Below are 16,865 nucleotides of genomic sequence, written 5' to 3'. Positions count from 1 at the left end.
TTTACTCTTTCCCTCTCGCTCCATTTTCTCACCCCTCTCTCCATCTCTCTCCACCAGGACCGGGCGGTGTGGCTTTCCCTCCTCCACTTCCTGTCCCAGCGCCAGCAGACCCCCGTGGTGGCGTTCACCTTCTCCAGGACGCGCTGCGACGACAACGCCCGCTCTCTAACCTCCATGGACCTCACCAGCTCGGTGGAGAAGAGCGAGATCCACTCCTTCTTCCAGAAGAGCCTGAGACGCCTCAGGGGAGGGGACCGCCAGCTGCCCCAGGTAGGGTGCACTCTGGCTGGGGCCTGTTGTCTGGGAGAACTAAGACCTGCCTATCATGTTCTATTGTTCCTTGGGAAATGTTTCATGCAACCATCAGCAATGCAATGAAATCGGCTCACAGGACTGCGGAATTATTCATTCCATATTATAGCCAATTGTAGCACGTAGATTGAACTTATGGACATATACCCTAGGAGTTGTTGTTACAAACTCCTCCTATGTTGTAGATCCTGTTGATTAGGGACCTACTGAAGAGGGGTATCGGTGTGCATCACAGTGGCATCCTGCCAATCATGAAGGAGGTCATTGAGATGCTGTTCTCGCGGGGGCTAGTAAAGGTGAATCTTATTGGTCCGTTTTTGGAATCAGTGTGACAATTTGTCAATATCTTGAAATGACATGTCTGATTACTAGTCCCAACTTACATCCTCTACCTATGTCATCAACTCAAAATGTGTTTAAAGTGCGTTTAACAAAGTCTTAACACACTTTACAATAAATGTGTCTCCCTCAGGTTCTGTTTGCCACTGAGACGTTTGCTATGGGAGTGAACATGCCTGCGAGGACAGTAGTGTTTGACAGCATACGGAAACACGATGGCACCGGCTTCAGAAACCTGCTGCCTGGTATGCTCTCTTCCCTCCTCACACGTTTATATACACAACATTAAGGGTGTAATGGTACCCGTATTAGTACCGAACCATTCGGTACGGGGACCTCTATTCGGTCTACACTGTAAACCCGGAATAAAATTATAATACAAATAAACTCACTAGGCCTATAGGCTATGCCGATGCTGCTTTATAAGTCTCTTGAGAGTTTTATTTATTTCACCTTTATTTAACCAGGTAGGTGGTAATTAAAGCAACTTCAGCCTATGTGCAAGTTGTAATCAAAATTAAAATCTTAATTTGGCTCATTTCAAACAGTCCTTTTGCGAGGGGCAGCCGGGATCTAGTTCTTTACTATGGTGAGTGGTGGGGTCGATTAACCAGGAGGATTCTTCTCCATAGTTACAATCTCCAGTTTGGGAACATTTTGGCTTCCCAGTAGATTATAGTGGCGATGGACAGAGAGAGTATGTCTCCACTGCTCAACGAGAATAACCTATGCAGCTGCCAACACCTCAAACATGTTGACACATTTACGCCGACATCACCCCAGTATTCCTACCATTGGAACAGGTGGGAAACACAAAAAGAACAACACAACTTTGTCTCCCCTCTGCATTCAAGCAGCCCTTCGGCAGCTGATTCTGACCAGGCCCCCAAAAAATTAAAAGAGCGATAGGTAACATTATGTTTATAGCCATGGACATGCGCTCATTGTCGGTGGTTGAGAAGAATAGGGAGGTTCAGCACCTTGTGAAAATGCTCGAGCCGCGTTACGAACTTCACCCTCTCACACCCGTTTCAGCAAACAGGTAGTACCACCTCTAAATGAGCAAGCTAAAGTTGTCAATGAAGTTGTCAATGAATTTGCCAATACACCCTGTGTTGCGCTTACTACAGATGGATGGCAGTCCAGGTCTACAGAGAGCTACTTAACAGTAACAGCCCATCACATTTCTGCGGAACGGGGAATGAGAAGTACCGTGCCACAGACACGCCCCCTTTATGAGTCACTCAAGTGCGCATATTTTCCTCTTTGTTAGAAAACATTCTAGCATGGGCCAATACAATGTTTGAGCCATGTTTACATGTTGATTTCACACAGATATTGCACTTTATTTTTGTGTTGTTGTTGTTGAGTGATCTTGTGTTTTCATTTAAGAAAATATAAAGTGTTGGTATTCAAAAATCAACTTCATTTTCCTGCTGTACTGAAACCGAACCATGACTGCAATACCTACCAAACCATGGTGAAACGTTACAACCGTACTTAACATCCTTTTCATTCTCTCTCTCTCTTTCGCTCTCTCTCGCTCTCTCTGGCTCTCTCTCTGTCAGTCTGACTTTTTCTGTCTGTGTCTGTCTCTCTGCCTGCCTCTGTCGGTCTGATAGAAAAGCAGAGCATGATGCTTACAGGCAGTATTTTAATCTGATGTCACTTCAATCTCTCTCTCGCTTTCTCTCTGATATTTGAGGGGAAAGGAGAAAATAGAATGGATGTTTTTCTACATGTTTAAGAGCTCTTAGTTCCGGATGACTAACCTCTTTGCCGCTGTCGCTCTCTCTCTTTCTGTCGCTCTCTCTCTTCTCGCTCTCGCTCTCTCTCAGGTGAGTATATCCAGATGGCTGGTAGAGCGGGTAGGAGAGGTCTGGACGACACAGGCACTGTCATCATCCTCTGCAAGTCAGGGGTACATGACATGGGGGACCTAAATGTCATGATGCTGGTAAGGCTTCCATCAGAATGTACTGTCGTCTTCCATTCAATACCACTACATCAGTGGACCACTGGTGGTCTGTGATACATTTTTTTTAAATGTATTTTTGTGATGAAGTTTATATAATTTTTTGGGTTGACAGGACAAACCAACACAAACAGACATTGAACACATACACATGTACCCCCCCCCCCCCCCCCCATCCCCCTCCCCTTCCCACCTGCAGGACCTAGTTACTTGAGTGCATATATCAAAGTACTGATTTTAAACTGTTGAGTGTTGTAGTCCACATGCTAATATTTTCAGATTTTGCACCATGCGGTCGAGAGATTGACAGTTTAAGTTGTGCAATGTCCATGAATGAGGAAATCCGTTGCTGACGTGGCAGAATGTGTGGGGCTTGCCATCGTAAGGCAACCATTCTCTTGGCTGCTGTTAAGCCGGCAAGCCAAATCCTTCTTTGCCTGTACGTTAGGTTCAGCGAAGTCATCATTAAGCAGTAGCACATTGGGAAGACTGGGGATGGATTTAGACAAAATGCTTGATAATGATGAAGCCACAGATTTGCCAAAAGGAGGAAAAAACCTCTGGGAACTTCCAGACCATATGAATGAATGTGCCAGGACTCGTACCACGGGGGGGGGGGAGAGCATACAGACGGGGGTTGAATTTATGTTCATCTGAAAAAGAGTCTCATAACTCGTGTGCCAAATTGTAGTGGGGTAATTTGGTGATTTGTGTTTCTTGATGAGAATGTTAATGTTGGACCTGACGGTGCTCCAGTTAACATTTACTGTTGGTATATCTTAGTTCTGTTTTGAATTGATTGGTGATATGTTGCTTTGAGCAGGAATATACACTGCTCAAAAAAATAAAGGGAACACTTAAACAACACAATGTAACTCCAAGTCAATCACACTTCTGTGAAATCAAACTGTCCACTTAGGAAGCAACACTGATTGACAATACATTTCACATGCTGTTGTGCAAATGGAATAGACAAAAGGTGGAAATTATAGGCAATTAGCAAGACACCCCCAATAAAGGAGTGATTCTGCAGGTGGTGACCACAGACCACTTCTCAGTTCCTATGCTTCCTGGCTGATGTTTTGGTCACTTTTGAATGCTGGCGGTGCTCTCACTCTAGTGGTAGCATGAGACGGAGTCTACAACCCACACAAGTGGCTCAGGTAGTGTAGCTCATCCAGGATGGCACATCAATGCGAGCTGTGGCAAGAAGGTTTGCTGTGTCTGTCAGCGTAGTGTCCAGAGCATGGAGGCGCTACCAGGAGACAGGCCAGTACATCAGGAGACGTGGAGGAGGCCGTAGGAGGGCAACAACCCAGCAGCAGGACCGCTACCTCCGCCTTTGAGCAGGAGGAGCACTGCCAGAGCCCTGCAAAATGACCTCCAGCAGGCCACAAATGTGCATGTGTCAGCATATGGTCTCACAAGGGCTCTGAGGATCTCATCTCGGTACCTAATGGCAGTCAGGCTACCTCTGGCGAGCACATGGAGGGCTGTGCGGCCCCACAAAGAAATGCCACCCCACACCATGACTGACACACCGCCAAACCGGTCATGCTGGAGGATGTTGCAGGCAGCAGAACGTTCTCTACGGCGTCTCCAGACTCTGTCACGTCTGTCACATGTGCTCAGTGTGAACCTGCTTTCATCTGTGAAGAGCACAGGGCGCCAGTGGCGAATTTGCCAATATTGGTGTTCTCTGGCAAATGCCAAACGTCCTGCACGGTGTTGGGCTGTAAGCACAACCCCCACCTGTGGACGTCGGGCCCTCATAACACCCTCATGGAGTCTGTTTCTGACCGTTTGAGCAGACACATGCACATTTGTGGCCTGCTGGAGGTCATTTTGCAGGGCTCTGGCAGTGCTCCTCCTGCTCAAAGGCGGAGGTAGCGGTCCTGCTGCTGGGTTGTTGCCCTCCTACGGCCTCCTCCACGTCTCCTGATGTACTGGCCTGTCTCCTGGTAGCGCCTCCATGCTCTGGACACTACGCTGACAGACACAGCAAACCTTTTTGCCACAGCTCGCATTGATGTGCCATCCTGGATGAGCTGCACTACCTGAGCCACTTGTGTGGGTTGTAGACTCCGTCTCATGCTACCACTAGAGTGAGAGCACCGCCAGCATTCAAGTGACCAAAACATCAGCCAGGAGGCATAGGAACTGAGAAGTGGTCTGTGGTCACCACCTGCAGAATCACTCCTTTATTGGGGGTGTCTTGCTAATTGCCTATAATTTCCACCTTTTGTCTATTCCATTTGCACAACAGCATGTGAAATGTATTGTCAATCAGTGTTGCTTCCTAAGTGGACAGTTTGATTTCACAGAAGTGTGATTGACTTGGAGTTACATTGTGTTGTTTAAGTGTTCCCTTTATTTTTTTGAGCAGTGTATATCATTTGGTGAAGACTATGCCCTAACTTGCCGTTGCTGTTAATATAAGATACTTGATTTGAACCCCTTGGTACTCTGTAAGCACATAGAGCAGAAGGAAGCTGCAAAAAAAGATACAATTTAAGAACCAGGCAGATCGTAATTCTTTTTCAGGTCTATTTTTATTAGATTTTTTCTTCCAAAAAGGAAAGGTAAGGGGATACCTAGTCAGTTGTACAACTGAATGCATTCAGCTGAAATCTGTCTTCCGTATTTAACCCAACGTCTCTGAATAAGAGAGGCTGCCTTAATCGAAGTCCACGTCATCGGTGCCCTGGGAGTAGTTGTTGCTGGGGTTTAACTGCCTTGCTCAAGGGCTGAACAGCAGATTTTCTTCACCTTGCTGGCTTGGGGATTCGTGACTGTTCGATTACTGGCCCAATACTCTTCTTAAACACTAAGCTACCTGCCACAGTTGGGAGTATTAATGATTTTTTACTTTTCGCAATACAAATTGTTTAATAAACATCCATCTGTAATAATAGGCCTTTAATTAATCTCTTACATTCACATATCAAACTGATTTTAAATTTGACCGCAAAAATATTTTTTGTAAAAAAAAAATTGATCTGCGACATTTGACACTGATATGGTGGTCCCCGGAAAGAAACATTTTGGGAATCGCTGCACTACGTCAGTCACTTCGTTTATACAAGGGTATTACTTGGCTTACATTTCCCAAGGGTGAGGGGATGGCTCATATAATTAAAAAGGGATTGCTATTCTACTAAGGATAATAAAAATCCCATATTTCGTATTTAAATCTGAAATCCCTCAACAGTTTCCATCTAGCTCGCCCTGTAAGTGCTCCTCCATTGTACAGAACATAGGCTACACACCAATTGGCATCCTATGCCCTATGTAGTGCACTACTTTTGACTGGGACCCATAGGGAACTGGTCAAAAGTAGTGCCCTATGTAGGTTTTGGGAATAGGTTACCATTTGGGAAACAGTCATTCACTGCTCCTCTAGGTTTGCTGCACGCTAGCTTGTACAGTATAAACAAGTGCCTCTTTAAACTCTCAAGGGCCTTATTTTAAACCAACCTCTTTAATGTGGGGCTTTGGAGTGGACTATTTCCTTCCTGAATTGATCCTCCTGTTGCTAGATCAAGGATATGAAAATCCTCTAAACTGTTCTGTAGAAAACATGATTATATCTCCCTATCACTCTCTCGCTGCCAACTGCCATCGTGGATCAATTGTTGGATCAATTGTTTTAGCCTTATGCTAACAGTCATTTGCTCGATAGCAGCGGTAACTAATCGCTAACTGTTACTATACAACTATGGCCCAGAGTTTTTCCTGATCAGATCATCTGGAAGGAATGTAGGGCTCTCTATAACAGTTGTTTGCTAATTGCTAAATGCTAACTGTAACTGTCTATATGATTTAGAAATGCTCAACTTCATCCTCCGTACCTCCACCCTGTGTGTTCTAGCACTAACCTTTCTCAATCAACATTGAAAGGTTCCTGCTCCATTACCTCCATTTCTTATTTTTTTTCGTGTATACAACATAGTAGCGACATGAATTTTAATGACACTTCTTTGCCGTCAAGGGGAAGCCCACAGTGCTGCAGTCCCAGTTCAGGCTGACCTACACCATGATCCTCAACCTGCTCCGTGTGGAAGCCCTCCGAGTCACCGACATGATGAGGAGGAGCTTCTCTGAGAGCCACAGAGACACACAGGTACTGTACTACATTACCCACAAGCACTTGGGACAAAATTCTAGAGATAATGGATGACAGTTGAGGACTACCAGTTTAAAAAGAAAATGTAACTACATTTAAAAACAAAATGGAGATCAGCTTTAATATTGCAGATAGATTATGGCTTCCATCAATGTAATTGTCTGCATCATTTCCAATCCCCCGTATATTTTTTTGTAAATATAGAATATGGAATTCGAGCTCCATTATCAAAGGTCCATTCAGCTTTTGATGGCAGGAGTCAGAACAGGAATATTGTCCGTAATATACATATTTGACATCAGATCTATCTATGCTTACTGATGATCTACATTAATTTACATTCCTTTAGATCTTCCTACATAAAGTCACTCTCCAACCTGCGTTTGTATGTATTTGTGTGTGTATATCAGAGGGGTAAAAGCAGAAGACAAATTCCCAGCGCATATGAACTAATAATAAAAGTATATCTTATATTTTCATCCTTCTCTCAGGCCCATGAGCAGCAGATTGGTCAGTTGAAACAGACCCTGTCCTCTCTCCCTCCTCTGGACACGGAGGGTCAGCTGTCTGACCTACTGCCGTACTACTACACTGTCACTGAGCTACGCCTCACCGCTGAGGCGCTGCAGGTACACACACAACATACTGTAAAGGCACACACGTGCCCACAGACAGACACTCACTTATGTATAACACACACTATCTTAAAACACTCAAGCTCAAACCACATCACAAAACAACTGAATATAATTGAATGTGCAAAAGTGTCATAATTATTATATATATATATTTTTAAACATCACTAAGATTTGTTAATTGTCCGTCTGTCATCTTTCAGTGTGCTGTTCTGGGGTCTGTGAATGGGTTGAAAGCTCTTTCCGTGGGACGAGTGGTAGTGGTCAACAACAAACAGCACTTCAACGCCCTCGGAGTCATCCTACAGGTGTGTGTGTGTGTGTGTGTGTGTGTGTGTGTTTTTTATTTTATTTTATTTTTTTATAGGTGACAAAGCCATGTAATGCAGTTATCATTCTCCTTTCTCACTCCTCCTCTCGTCCTTCATTTCTTTAATTTCTCTCCCAGGTTTCCAGTGACTCAGTGAATCGTACGTTTACTGCTCTCATCATCTGTGAGAAAGGCAATGAGGAGGGAGGAGGGGACAGCCCCAACGGCAGTGCCTTCCCCCACCTCTACAACACTGCCCTCTTTACACCTGAAGGTCAGTTCATGCGCACATATTTATGCACACACACGCACACACACACACACACACACACACACACACACACACACACACACACACACACACACACACACACACACACACACACACACACACACACACTGATTGATGCTCAACCTCTCCTATTAGCGACAAACAGTACGAGTCAAACGTTTGGACACACTTACTCATTCCAGGATTTTTCTTCGTTTTTTTTACTATTTTCTACATAGTGAAGAACAAATAGTGAAGACCATAAAAGTGTTAAACAAATCAAAATGTATTTTATATTTGAGTTTCTTCAAAGTAGCCATCCTTTGCCTTGATGACAGCTTTGCACACGCTTGGCATTCTCTCAACCAGCTTCATGAGGAATGCTTTTCCAACAGTCTTGAAGGAGTTCCCACGTATGCTGAGCACTTGTTGGCTGCTTTTCCTTCACTCTGCGGTCCAACTCATCCCAAACCATCTCAATTGGGTTGAGGTCGGGTGATTGTGGAGGCCAGGTCATCTGATGCGGCACTCCATCACTCTCCTTCTTGGTCAAATATCCCTTATACAGCCTGGAGGTGTGTTTTGGGTCATTGTCCTGTTGAAAAACAAATGATAGTCCCACTAAGCGCAAACCAGATGGGATGGCAGATCGTGGCAGAATACTGTTGTAGCCATGCTGGTTAAGTTTGCCTTGTATTCTAAATAAATCACTTATAGTGTCACCAGCAAAGCACCATCACAGGGCGGAAGGTAGAGCATTGGGTCAGTATCCAAAAGGTAAAAATCTGTTGTTCTGCCCTTGAACAATGCAGTTAACCCACTGTTCCCCGGTAGGCCGTCATTGTAAATAACAATTTGTTTTTAACTGACTTGCCTAGTTAAATAAAGTTTTTTTTTAAATCACACCTCCTCCTCCATGCTTCACAGTGGGAACCACACATGCGGAGATCATCTGTTCACCTACTCTGCGTCTCACAAAGACATGGCGGTTGGAACCAAAAATCTCACATTTGGACTCATAAAAACAAAGGACAGATTTCCACCGGTCTGATGTCCATTGCTCGTGTTTCTTGGCCTAAGCAAGTCTCTTCTTCTTATTGGTGTCCTTTAGTAGTGGTTTCTTTGCAGAAATTCGACCATGAAAGCCTGATTCATGTAGTCTCTTCTGAACAGTTGATGTTGAGATGTGTCTGTTACTTGAACTCTGTGAAGCATTTATTTGGGCTGCAATCTGAGGTGCAGTTAACACTAATGAACTTATCCTCTGGAGCAGAGGTAACTCTGGGTCTTTCTTTCCTGTGGCGGTCCTCATGAGAGCCAGTTTCATCAAAGCCCATTAAGGTTTTTGCGACTGCACTTGAAGAAATGTTCAAAGTTCTTAACATTTTCCATATTGACTGACCTTCATGTTTTAACGTAATGATGGACTGTCATTTCTCTTTGCTTATTTGAGCTGTTCTTGCCATAATATGGACATGGTCTTTTACCAAATAGGGATATCTTCTGTATACCACCCCTACCTTGTCACAACACAACTGATTGGCTCAAACGCATTAAGAAGGAAAGAAATTCCACAAATTAACTTTTAACAAGGCACACCTGTTAATTGAAATGCATTCCAGGTGACCACCTCATGAAGCTGGTTGAGAGAATGCCAAGAGTGTGCAAAGCTGTCATCAAGGCAAAGGGTGGCTACTTTGAAGAATTTAAAATATAAAATATATTTTGATTTGTTTAACCTTTTCTTGTTTACTGGAGGATTCCATATGTGTTATTTCATAGTTTTGATGTCTTGACTATTATTCTACAATGTATAAATTAGTAAAAATTAAGACAAACCCTTGAATGAGTAGGTGTGTCCAAACTTTTGACTGGTACTGTACACATTTACCAATAAAGACACACACCGCTGCCTCAACACACACACGGCTATTTGAACACACACAGAAACATGCTAACACTACCTAACAAGTTCACACAAGCTTAAACTGAATAACCCACAACGATTGTGTACATTCTGTATGATCCGTGGCTAGGTCCCTGCAGTCACACGGTCCAGAAGCTGAAGCTACAGGACGTCTCAGCCATCACAGTCAAGACCCTGAAGGTGATCCCTGACCGAATCATCGACAACTACAACAAGAGGCAGCAGCTTCGCTTCAGGTGTGTGTGTGTGTGTGTGTGTGTGTGTGTGTGTGTGTGTGTGTGTGTGTGTGTGCATTAATGCATTATTATGTAGCGTATACAGTATGTTTCAGCCTTTTTGCACATTATTGCTCCCCTGAGCCAACACAACCATGTTTATCTAGGCAAATGAGGTGTTTATATGTGTTATGTCATCATGACCACTCAAGTGTCTATCCATCTACCTTCTTCTATTGAATAGCACTCTACATTTCATTGAATGCACAGAAAAAAGAGCCACCTCTAGTGAGTCTATTTCCATCTTTCTCTCCTTCCTTCCATCCTTTCTCCCTCGCTCCATTTCTCACAGGCTTGATCCTCCGGGTCAAGCCATCTCCACGGCAACCCAGGAACTCCTCCGATTGGCGGAGGCCAACCCAGGCGGGGCGATGGCCCTTGACCCAGTGAACGACTTCCAGCTGAAGAGTGTGGATGTGGTGGAGGGCACCATGAGGCTGCGTGTGCTGCAGGACAGCCTCAAAGACTTCAGCTGCATCCACTCACCCACCTTCTCAGAACAGGTGTGTGTGTGTGTGCGTGTGCGCATGCGTGCGTGTGCGTAACTGTGTGCGTGCATGTTTATTTTTTCATTATTATTAACCCCTCCACCACCACCCTCTTCACCACCTTCGTTTGGTTTCCATGTGCCATATTTTTCAATTGTGCTGTGATGTTTTACATAATTTTTTTACCTTTCTAATTGTATAGTATCCACATATTCTGAGCTAAAGATGAAAACCTTTCCTACGAGTATTATTATATTATTTATTGACTGACTATGGCTTTCCAAATTGCCCAACACTGCTATTTGTGTGATTTTGTTTTATTTTAAAATATACATTTTTTAACCATTCCTGAACCTGTGACCAGAAACAAGCTACATTGGGACAATACCAGAATAAATGATCTATTGATTCTGTCTCTTCGCAGCAAAATCTACAGAGCTGAGATTGTTGTATGTCCCATATATATAGCATTCTGTTGGTGGCAAGAATTTTAAATAATAATTTAAATAGAACAACTCTTAAGTGTTGAATCAAGTGTAGTTTTTTGTACCAGTTCATAAACATTAAAAATCTCTTCACATCTAATTTGCAACCTGTATGGCGCAGCTGTCAACATTTCTGTCCTCAAATGAAACTGGTATATTTTTCTATTTATACCAGTTCCTTTCAGCCAATTTGTGTTTTTAGTATATGACAGGCAAACAAGTTCCCTTCCTTCTCCCTTTTCCACTTGCCTCCTCCATTTTTGTGGTAGTGCTACAATCAGTTGGTTGTAAGTTTGGATTGAGCAGATATTCCCATATATTTTCAATAACTCCGTTTCTATTCATAATATCATTAATTAAAAAAATTATAAAAAATCTCCATAAAGCCTGGGATCGAACCCGGGTCTGTAGTGAACGCCTTAGACTTCTGCGCCACTCGGGAGGCCCTGTAAATATTTCTGATTATTGTACAGCCCGAGAAGATATGATCTATACAGGCTCTGGATTTACGAAAACCGTTTGTGTGTGTGTCCCTTCCAAACACTGTCCTGACATTGCAGTAATGATGTTGGAGCGCTCATATAATGAACAGCGACATGTCTGACAGACTGTCTCCACACACCTCCTCCTCTGTCTGCCTCTCGTTTCCACTTCATTCTCTCTCCCTTCTTTCTTCAATCTATAGCCCAGGGCCCGTATTAACAAAGGGTCTCAGAGTAGGAATGTTGATATAGGATCCCTTCTTGAATTTGATTACATGGACAGGGTGGACCTGATCCTATATCAACACTCCTACTCTGAGACTCTTTCTGAATACAAGCACTGGCCTCTTTCTATACTGATTTCTCATAGTAATTACATCGGACTGTAATTTATTTGGGCCTGCACTAAGCATTGTAAAACTAAGCCTTGTTAGATATTTCCCTGCCTTGTTCAGTGGCCAACTCAGTGGCCTTGTGGTTAGTGTCAGCCCTGAGATTAGAAGGTTGGGAGTTTGATCCCCAGCCAAGTCATAACAAAGACAGTAAAAATGCGATCCGCTGCATCTCTGCTTGGCACTCAGCATTAAGGAGATCGATTGATGGCCATGCGTTAGAGTAGCAAAGTACCTGTACATTAAGCTGCATCACGCTACGGAACCAGAAGATTGTCTCCTGCTCCTATGAGCTGTTCTGGCTCACACAAACCAAGGCTTGTTTATGTCTACTGCCTTGTTCCAGGATAAGGATGAGATGAGAACAGCAGAGCAGGGGCGTTCTATAATTACTTGGGTAGGCAGTGCAGAGTCACACATCAACACTGTCTGTCTCACTGAGGCGATACATTAGGACTGTATATCATTAGATCCATCGCTCAGTCAGACAGTAGCCTATGTGCTACTTCTGCTGGACTCTAATTTCTTTGGGAGGTAGTGATAGCTCACAAACACTATCTTCTCTTTAATGGCATGCAGTGTCCAAAGTGGGTATTTTATAAGGAGGTGAGATGGTTGTATGTGATGTAGTTATTTAAAACTCCTGTCTTTGTGTCACATATATATTACTTGTAAAACAAAATCTTTCTCTAAACAGTTGTATTAGTATACAATATCATTTTTCGATTATCTGTAGTATACAATATAGCTCAGTATTTTGTATTATTTATTTTATAGTCTTTTTTGCTCATCTTTGTCAAAGGGTCCAATAATTGAAGTGCATTCGGGAAGTATTTACACCCCTTGACTTTTTTAAACATTTTGTTACGTTACAGCCTTATTCTAAAATGTATTAAATTGCTTTTTTTCCTCATCAATCTACACACAATCCCACATTTTGACAAAGCAAAAACAGGTTTTTAGATTTTTTTTGCAAATGTATATAAAAAAACAACTCTCACATTTACATAAATATTCAGACCCTTTACTCAGTACTTTGTTAAAGCACCTTTGGCAGCGATTACAACCTCGAGTCTTCTTGGGTATGACACTACAAGCTTAGCACACCTGTATTTGGGGAGTTTCTCCCATTCTTCTCTGCAGATCCTCTCAAGCTCTGTCAGGTTGGATGGGGAACGTCGCTGCACAGCTATTTTCAGGTCGCTCCAGAGATATTAGATCTCTCTGTACTTTTCTCCGTTCGTCTTTCCCTCGATCCTGACTAGTCTCCCAGTGCCTCAGTCCCTGCGGCTGAAAAACATCCCCACAGCATGATGCAATTCCTTCGACCTCATGGCTTGGTTTTTGCTCTGACATCTGTCAACTGTGGGACCTTATATAGACAGGTTTGTGCCTTTCCAAATCATGTTCAATCAATTTCATTTACCCCAGGTGGACTCCAATCAAGTTGTAGAAACATCTCAAGGATGATCAATGGAAACAGGATGCACCTGAGCTCAATTTCGAGTCTCATAGCGAAGGGTCTGAATACTTATGTAAATAAGGTATTTCTGTTTTTTGTTTTTTTATAAATTTGCAAAAATTTAGAAAAACCTGTTTTCGCTTTGTCATTATGGGGTATTGTGTGTAGATTGATGAGGAAATAAATTAATTTGATCTATTTTCGGATAAACCTGTAACGTAACAAAATTAGGAAAAAGTCAAGGGGTCTGAATACTTTCCAAATTCAAAATATGTGCGAGTGATAGCCTACATCCATGTACAACCTTGTCTCTACAGTAAATGTATTGTAAATGAGGTGAAATTGCTGTACAATCTACGCGATCAAATGGTTGCACTATATAGGAAGTAATTCTACAGACCTTTTCTATTACTGTTCAGAGTGCATAGATAAAGTGATTGTCTATAATAGCCATGTTGACCTCTTTCTTCTGTCAGTTTCTGCGGGTGCAGGAGAGAATTTGTGTTCAGGAGGAGCTGGACAAACTGCTCTTCCTCATCTCAGACCAGTCCCTGTCTCTACTGCCAGAGTACCACCAGAGAATCAAGGTATGTCTGACTCCCGTTATCTTAGTGCACATGTAATATTAAACTCAAAACTTTTCATAGAGTAGCTTTCTTCCAAGGTTCCTACCATCTAGGGAGTTTTTCCTAGCCTCTGCATTGCTTGTTCTTTGGGGTTTTAGGCCGGGTATCTGTAAAGCACTTTCTTTTCTTTTTTTTTTACAACTGCTGATGTAAAATTACATTTGTTTTAACTAGTTCATACACATGCAGGCCTCTAAATAAATAAAACAATTGTTGGTAGCACTGGTGTGCCCAACTTTAAAAAGTTAAGAGCACAGAACAAAATTGATTAAGGTTAAAGCATATTAATTCTAGCTACTTCTGAAGCACGTTGTGCTCTAGAAACTAATATGTAACCCCGTAAATACATTTGTTTATTATAAAAAGCTAAAATGTTGATGCAAATACCTGTCATTGAAATGAGTCATTTGTGGAATATTAGGTTTCTACATGATGTAAAAGCACTATTTTCCTATTGAGATGGATTGCATTAAATTGTACACTGTTTCTTTAAGAGCGTTGAGTTTATGATGACAACATTGCAAGAGATCTGACATTCATTCATTGTTATGATCATTGATCTCCTGAAGAACCTATCCCTTTTCTTTCTGTGCCCCCAAATGTTTGGATATACTGGTAAAGTTACCAGGTTGTTAGCTAGCTAGCTAGCCAATGAGGTAACAAGCATGACTGAACAAGGTGTAAAACAAAATGGTTAATGGCCCGCGAATAGTTTTAGAGCGGTTCGCAGCATGGTTTATGAATATAAAACGCAGGCCCCCAATCCTCGACTTGAAAAAAATACGTCTCTTCGTTCAGTAATGCTTAAAAATGTACCTTCAACCAATCTCTAACGTAAAGCCTACACATTTGCCTGCCATTATGTCAGATCATGACGTTGAGTTCAAATACATTTTTACCTGACCAAATTATTAGATGGCCTCCTTTTTTGGAGGACCAAAAAAAGCCGATTACCGATTAATCTGCTGATTTTTATATATATATATATATATTTGTAATAATGACAATTACAACAATACTGAATGAACACTTTTATTTTAACTTAATATAATACATAAATAATAATCTATTTAGTCTCAAATAAATAATTAAACATGTTCAATTTGGTTTAAATAATGCAAAAACACAGTGTTGGAGAAGAAAGTAAAAGTGCAATATGTGCCATGTAAAAAAGCTAACGTTTAAGTTCCTTGCTCAGAACATGAGAACATATGAAAGCTGGTGGTTCCTTTTAACACGAGTCTTCAATATTTCCAGTTAAGAAGTTTTAGGTTGTAGTTATTCTCTATACCATTTGTATTTCATATACCTTTGATATTGGATGTTCTTATAGGCACTATAGTATTGCTATCCTAATCTCGGGAGTTGATAGGCTTGAAGCATTGTGAATAGATGCTGGCAAACGCAGGAAAGTTCTGTTTGAATGAATGCTTACGAGCGTGCTGCTGCCTACCACTGCTCAGTCAGACTGCTCTATCACATCATAGACTTAATTATAATATAACTACACACAGCCGTAGGTCATTAATATGGTCAAATCCGGAAACTATCATTTCGAAAACAAAACGTTTATTCTTTCAGTGAAATACGGAACCGTTCCGTATTTTATCGAACGGGTGGCATCCATAAGTCTAAATATTGTTGTTACATTGCACAACCTTCAATGTTATATCATAATTATGTCAAATTCTGGCAAATTAGGAAAAAATGGTCTTCACACAGTTCACAAGGAGCCAGGCGACCCAAACTGCTGCATATACCCCGACTCTGCTTGCACAGAACGCAAGAGAAGTGACACAATTTCCCTAGTTAATATTGCCTGCTAACATGAATTTCTTTTAAATATGCAGGTTTAAAAAAATATATACTTGTGTACATTGGTACATTGGTGCAACGACAGTGCTTTTTTCGTGAATGCTCTTGTTAAATCCACCCGTTTGGCAAAGTAGGCTATAAATCGATGATAATCATTGCGGTGCCTGTTAATTTATTTGCAACGCAGGACAAGCTAGTTAAACTAGTAATATCATCAAAAATGTGTAGTTAACTTGTGATTATGTTAAGATTGATTTGTTTTTTATAAGATAAGTTTAATGCTAGCTAGCAACTTAGCTTGGCTCCTTGCTGCACTCGCGTAACATGTGGTCAGGCTGCCACGCAGTCTCGTCATGGAGTGCAATGTAATCGGCGTCCGATTACCAATTGTTGTGAAGAATTGAAATTGGCCCTAATTAATCGGCCATGCCAAATAATTGATTAAAACACACCGACAGCTGATTTGTTGTGCACTGAAGTCCACAAGCGATGGGAAAGGTGAGAGGAGGAGAACGTGTAGATGCAAGAAGGAATTATGTGATAATGCTGTTTGTATGTGGCTGCTATGAAAGTGAACTGTGTTTGCGTGTGATCAGGGGTTTATTCATTCCGCCGATTCTGTTGGAAAAGATTTTCATAAGTGGAAGCAAACGGGGATGAACATACCGGAATTTGTTCAATAAAAACTCCCAAGCTTAAGTATGTCACCCCTCATGCCTCTATTGTAACTAATGCTTAATAATATAACTAATGATTAATAATGTTTAAAGCTTGTTTAAAGCTATCAGCGGTATTGAATGTGTCACTGTTTGTCAACTTGATTACTCTAATTTTCCTCAGCACATGTGCACTTACGTTGTAAACTTACGTTGTAAACTTTTATTCATAGGCTAGGTTGTAGAAACCTCATGATGGGTATTCGGAAAATTTGAGTATCATGTAGTA

At 41.9% G+C, this 16,865-nt stretch overlaps 1 protein-coding gene across 1 annotated transcript in view; it reads left to right on the top strand.

Moving 5' to 3' along the window:
• LOC120027478 (helicase SKI2W-like) overlaps window positions 1–16,865 on the top strand; it is a 34,029-nt gene that overhangs the window by 12,064 nt on the left and 5,100 nt on the right. Inside the window, exons 16-26 of the mRNA XM_038972424.1 lie at window positions 58–270; window positions 498–608; window positions 785–896; window positions 2,490–2,608; window positions 6,618–6,749; window positions 7,244–7,381; window positions 7,591–7,695; window positions 7,836–7,971; window positions 10,005–10,131; window positions 10,463–10,673; window positions 13,956–14,066. Of these exons, the coding sequence (XP_038828352.1) occupies window positions 58–270; window positions 498–608; window positions 785–896; window positions 2,490–2,608; window positions 6,618–6,749; window positions 7,244–7,381; window positions 7,591–7,695; window positions 7,836–7,971; window positions 10,005–10,131; window positions 10,463–10,673; window positions 13,956–14,066 (1,515 nt within the window). The remainder of the gene's footprint in view (window positions 1–57; window positions 271–497; window positions 609–784; window positions 897–2,489; window positions 2,609–6,617; window positions 6,750–7,243; window positions 7,382–7,590; window positions 7,696–7,835; window positions 7,972–10,004; window positions 10,132–10,462; window positions 10,674–13,955; window positions 14,067–16,865) is intronic.

This window comes from Salvelinus namaycush, chromosome 32 (genome assembly GCF_016432855.1).
Source record: "Salvelinus namaycush isolate Seneca chromosome 32, SaNama_1.0, whole genome shotgun sequence".
NCBI lineage: Eukaryota > Metazoa > Chordata > Actinopteri > Salmoniformes > Salmonidae > Salvelinus > Salvelinus namaycush.
This window is presented reverse-complemented; position numbering and strand designations above follow the sequence as displayed.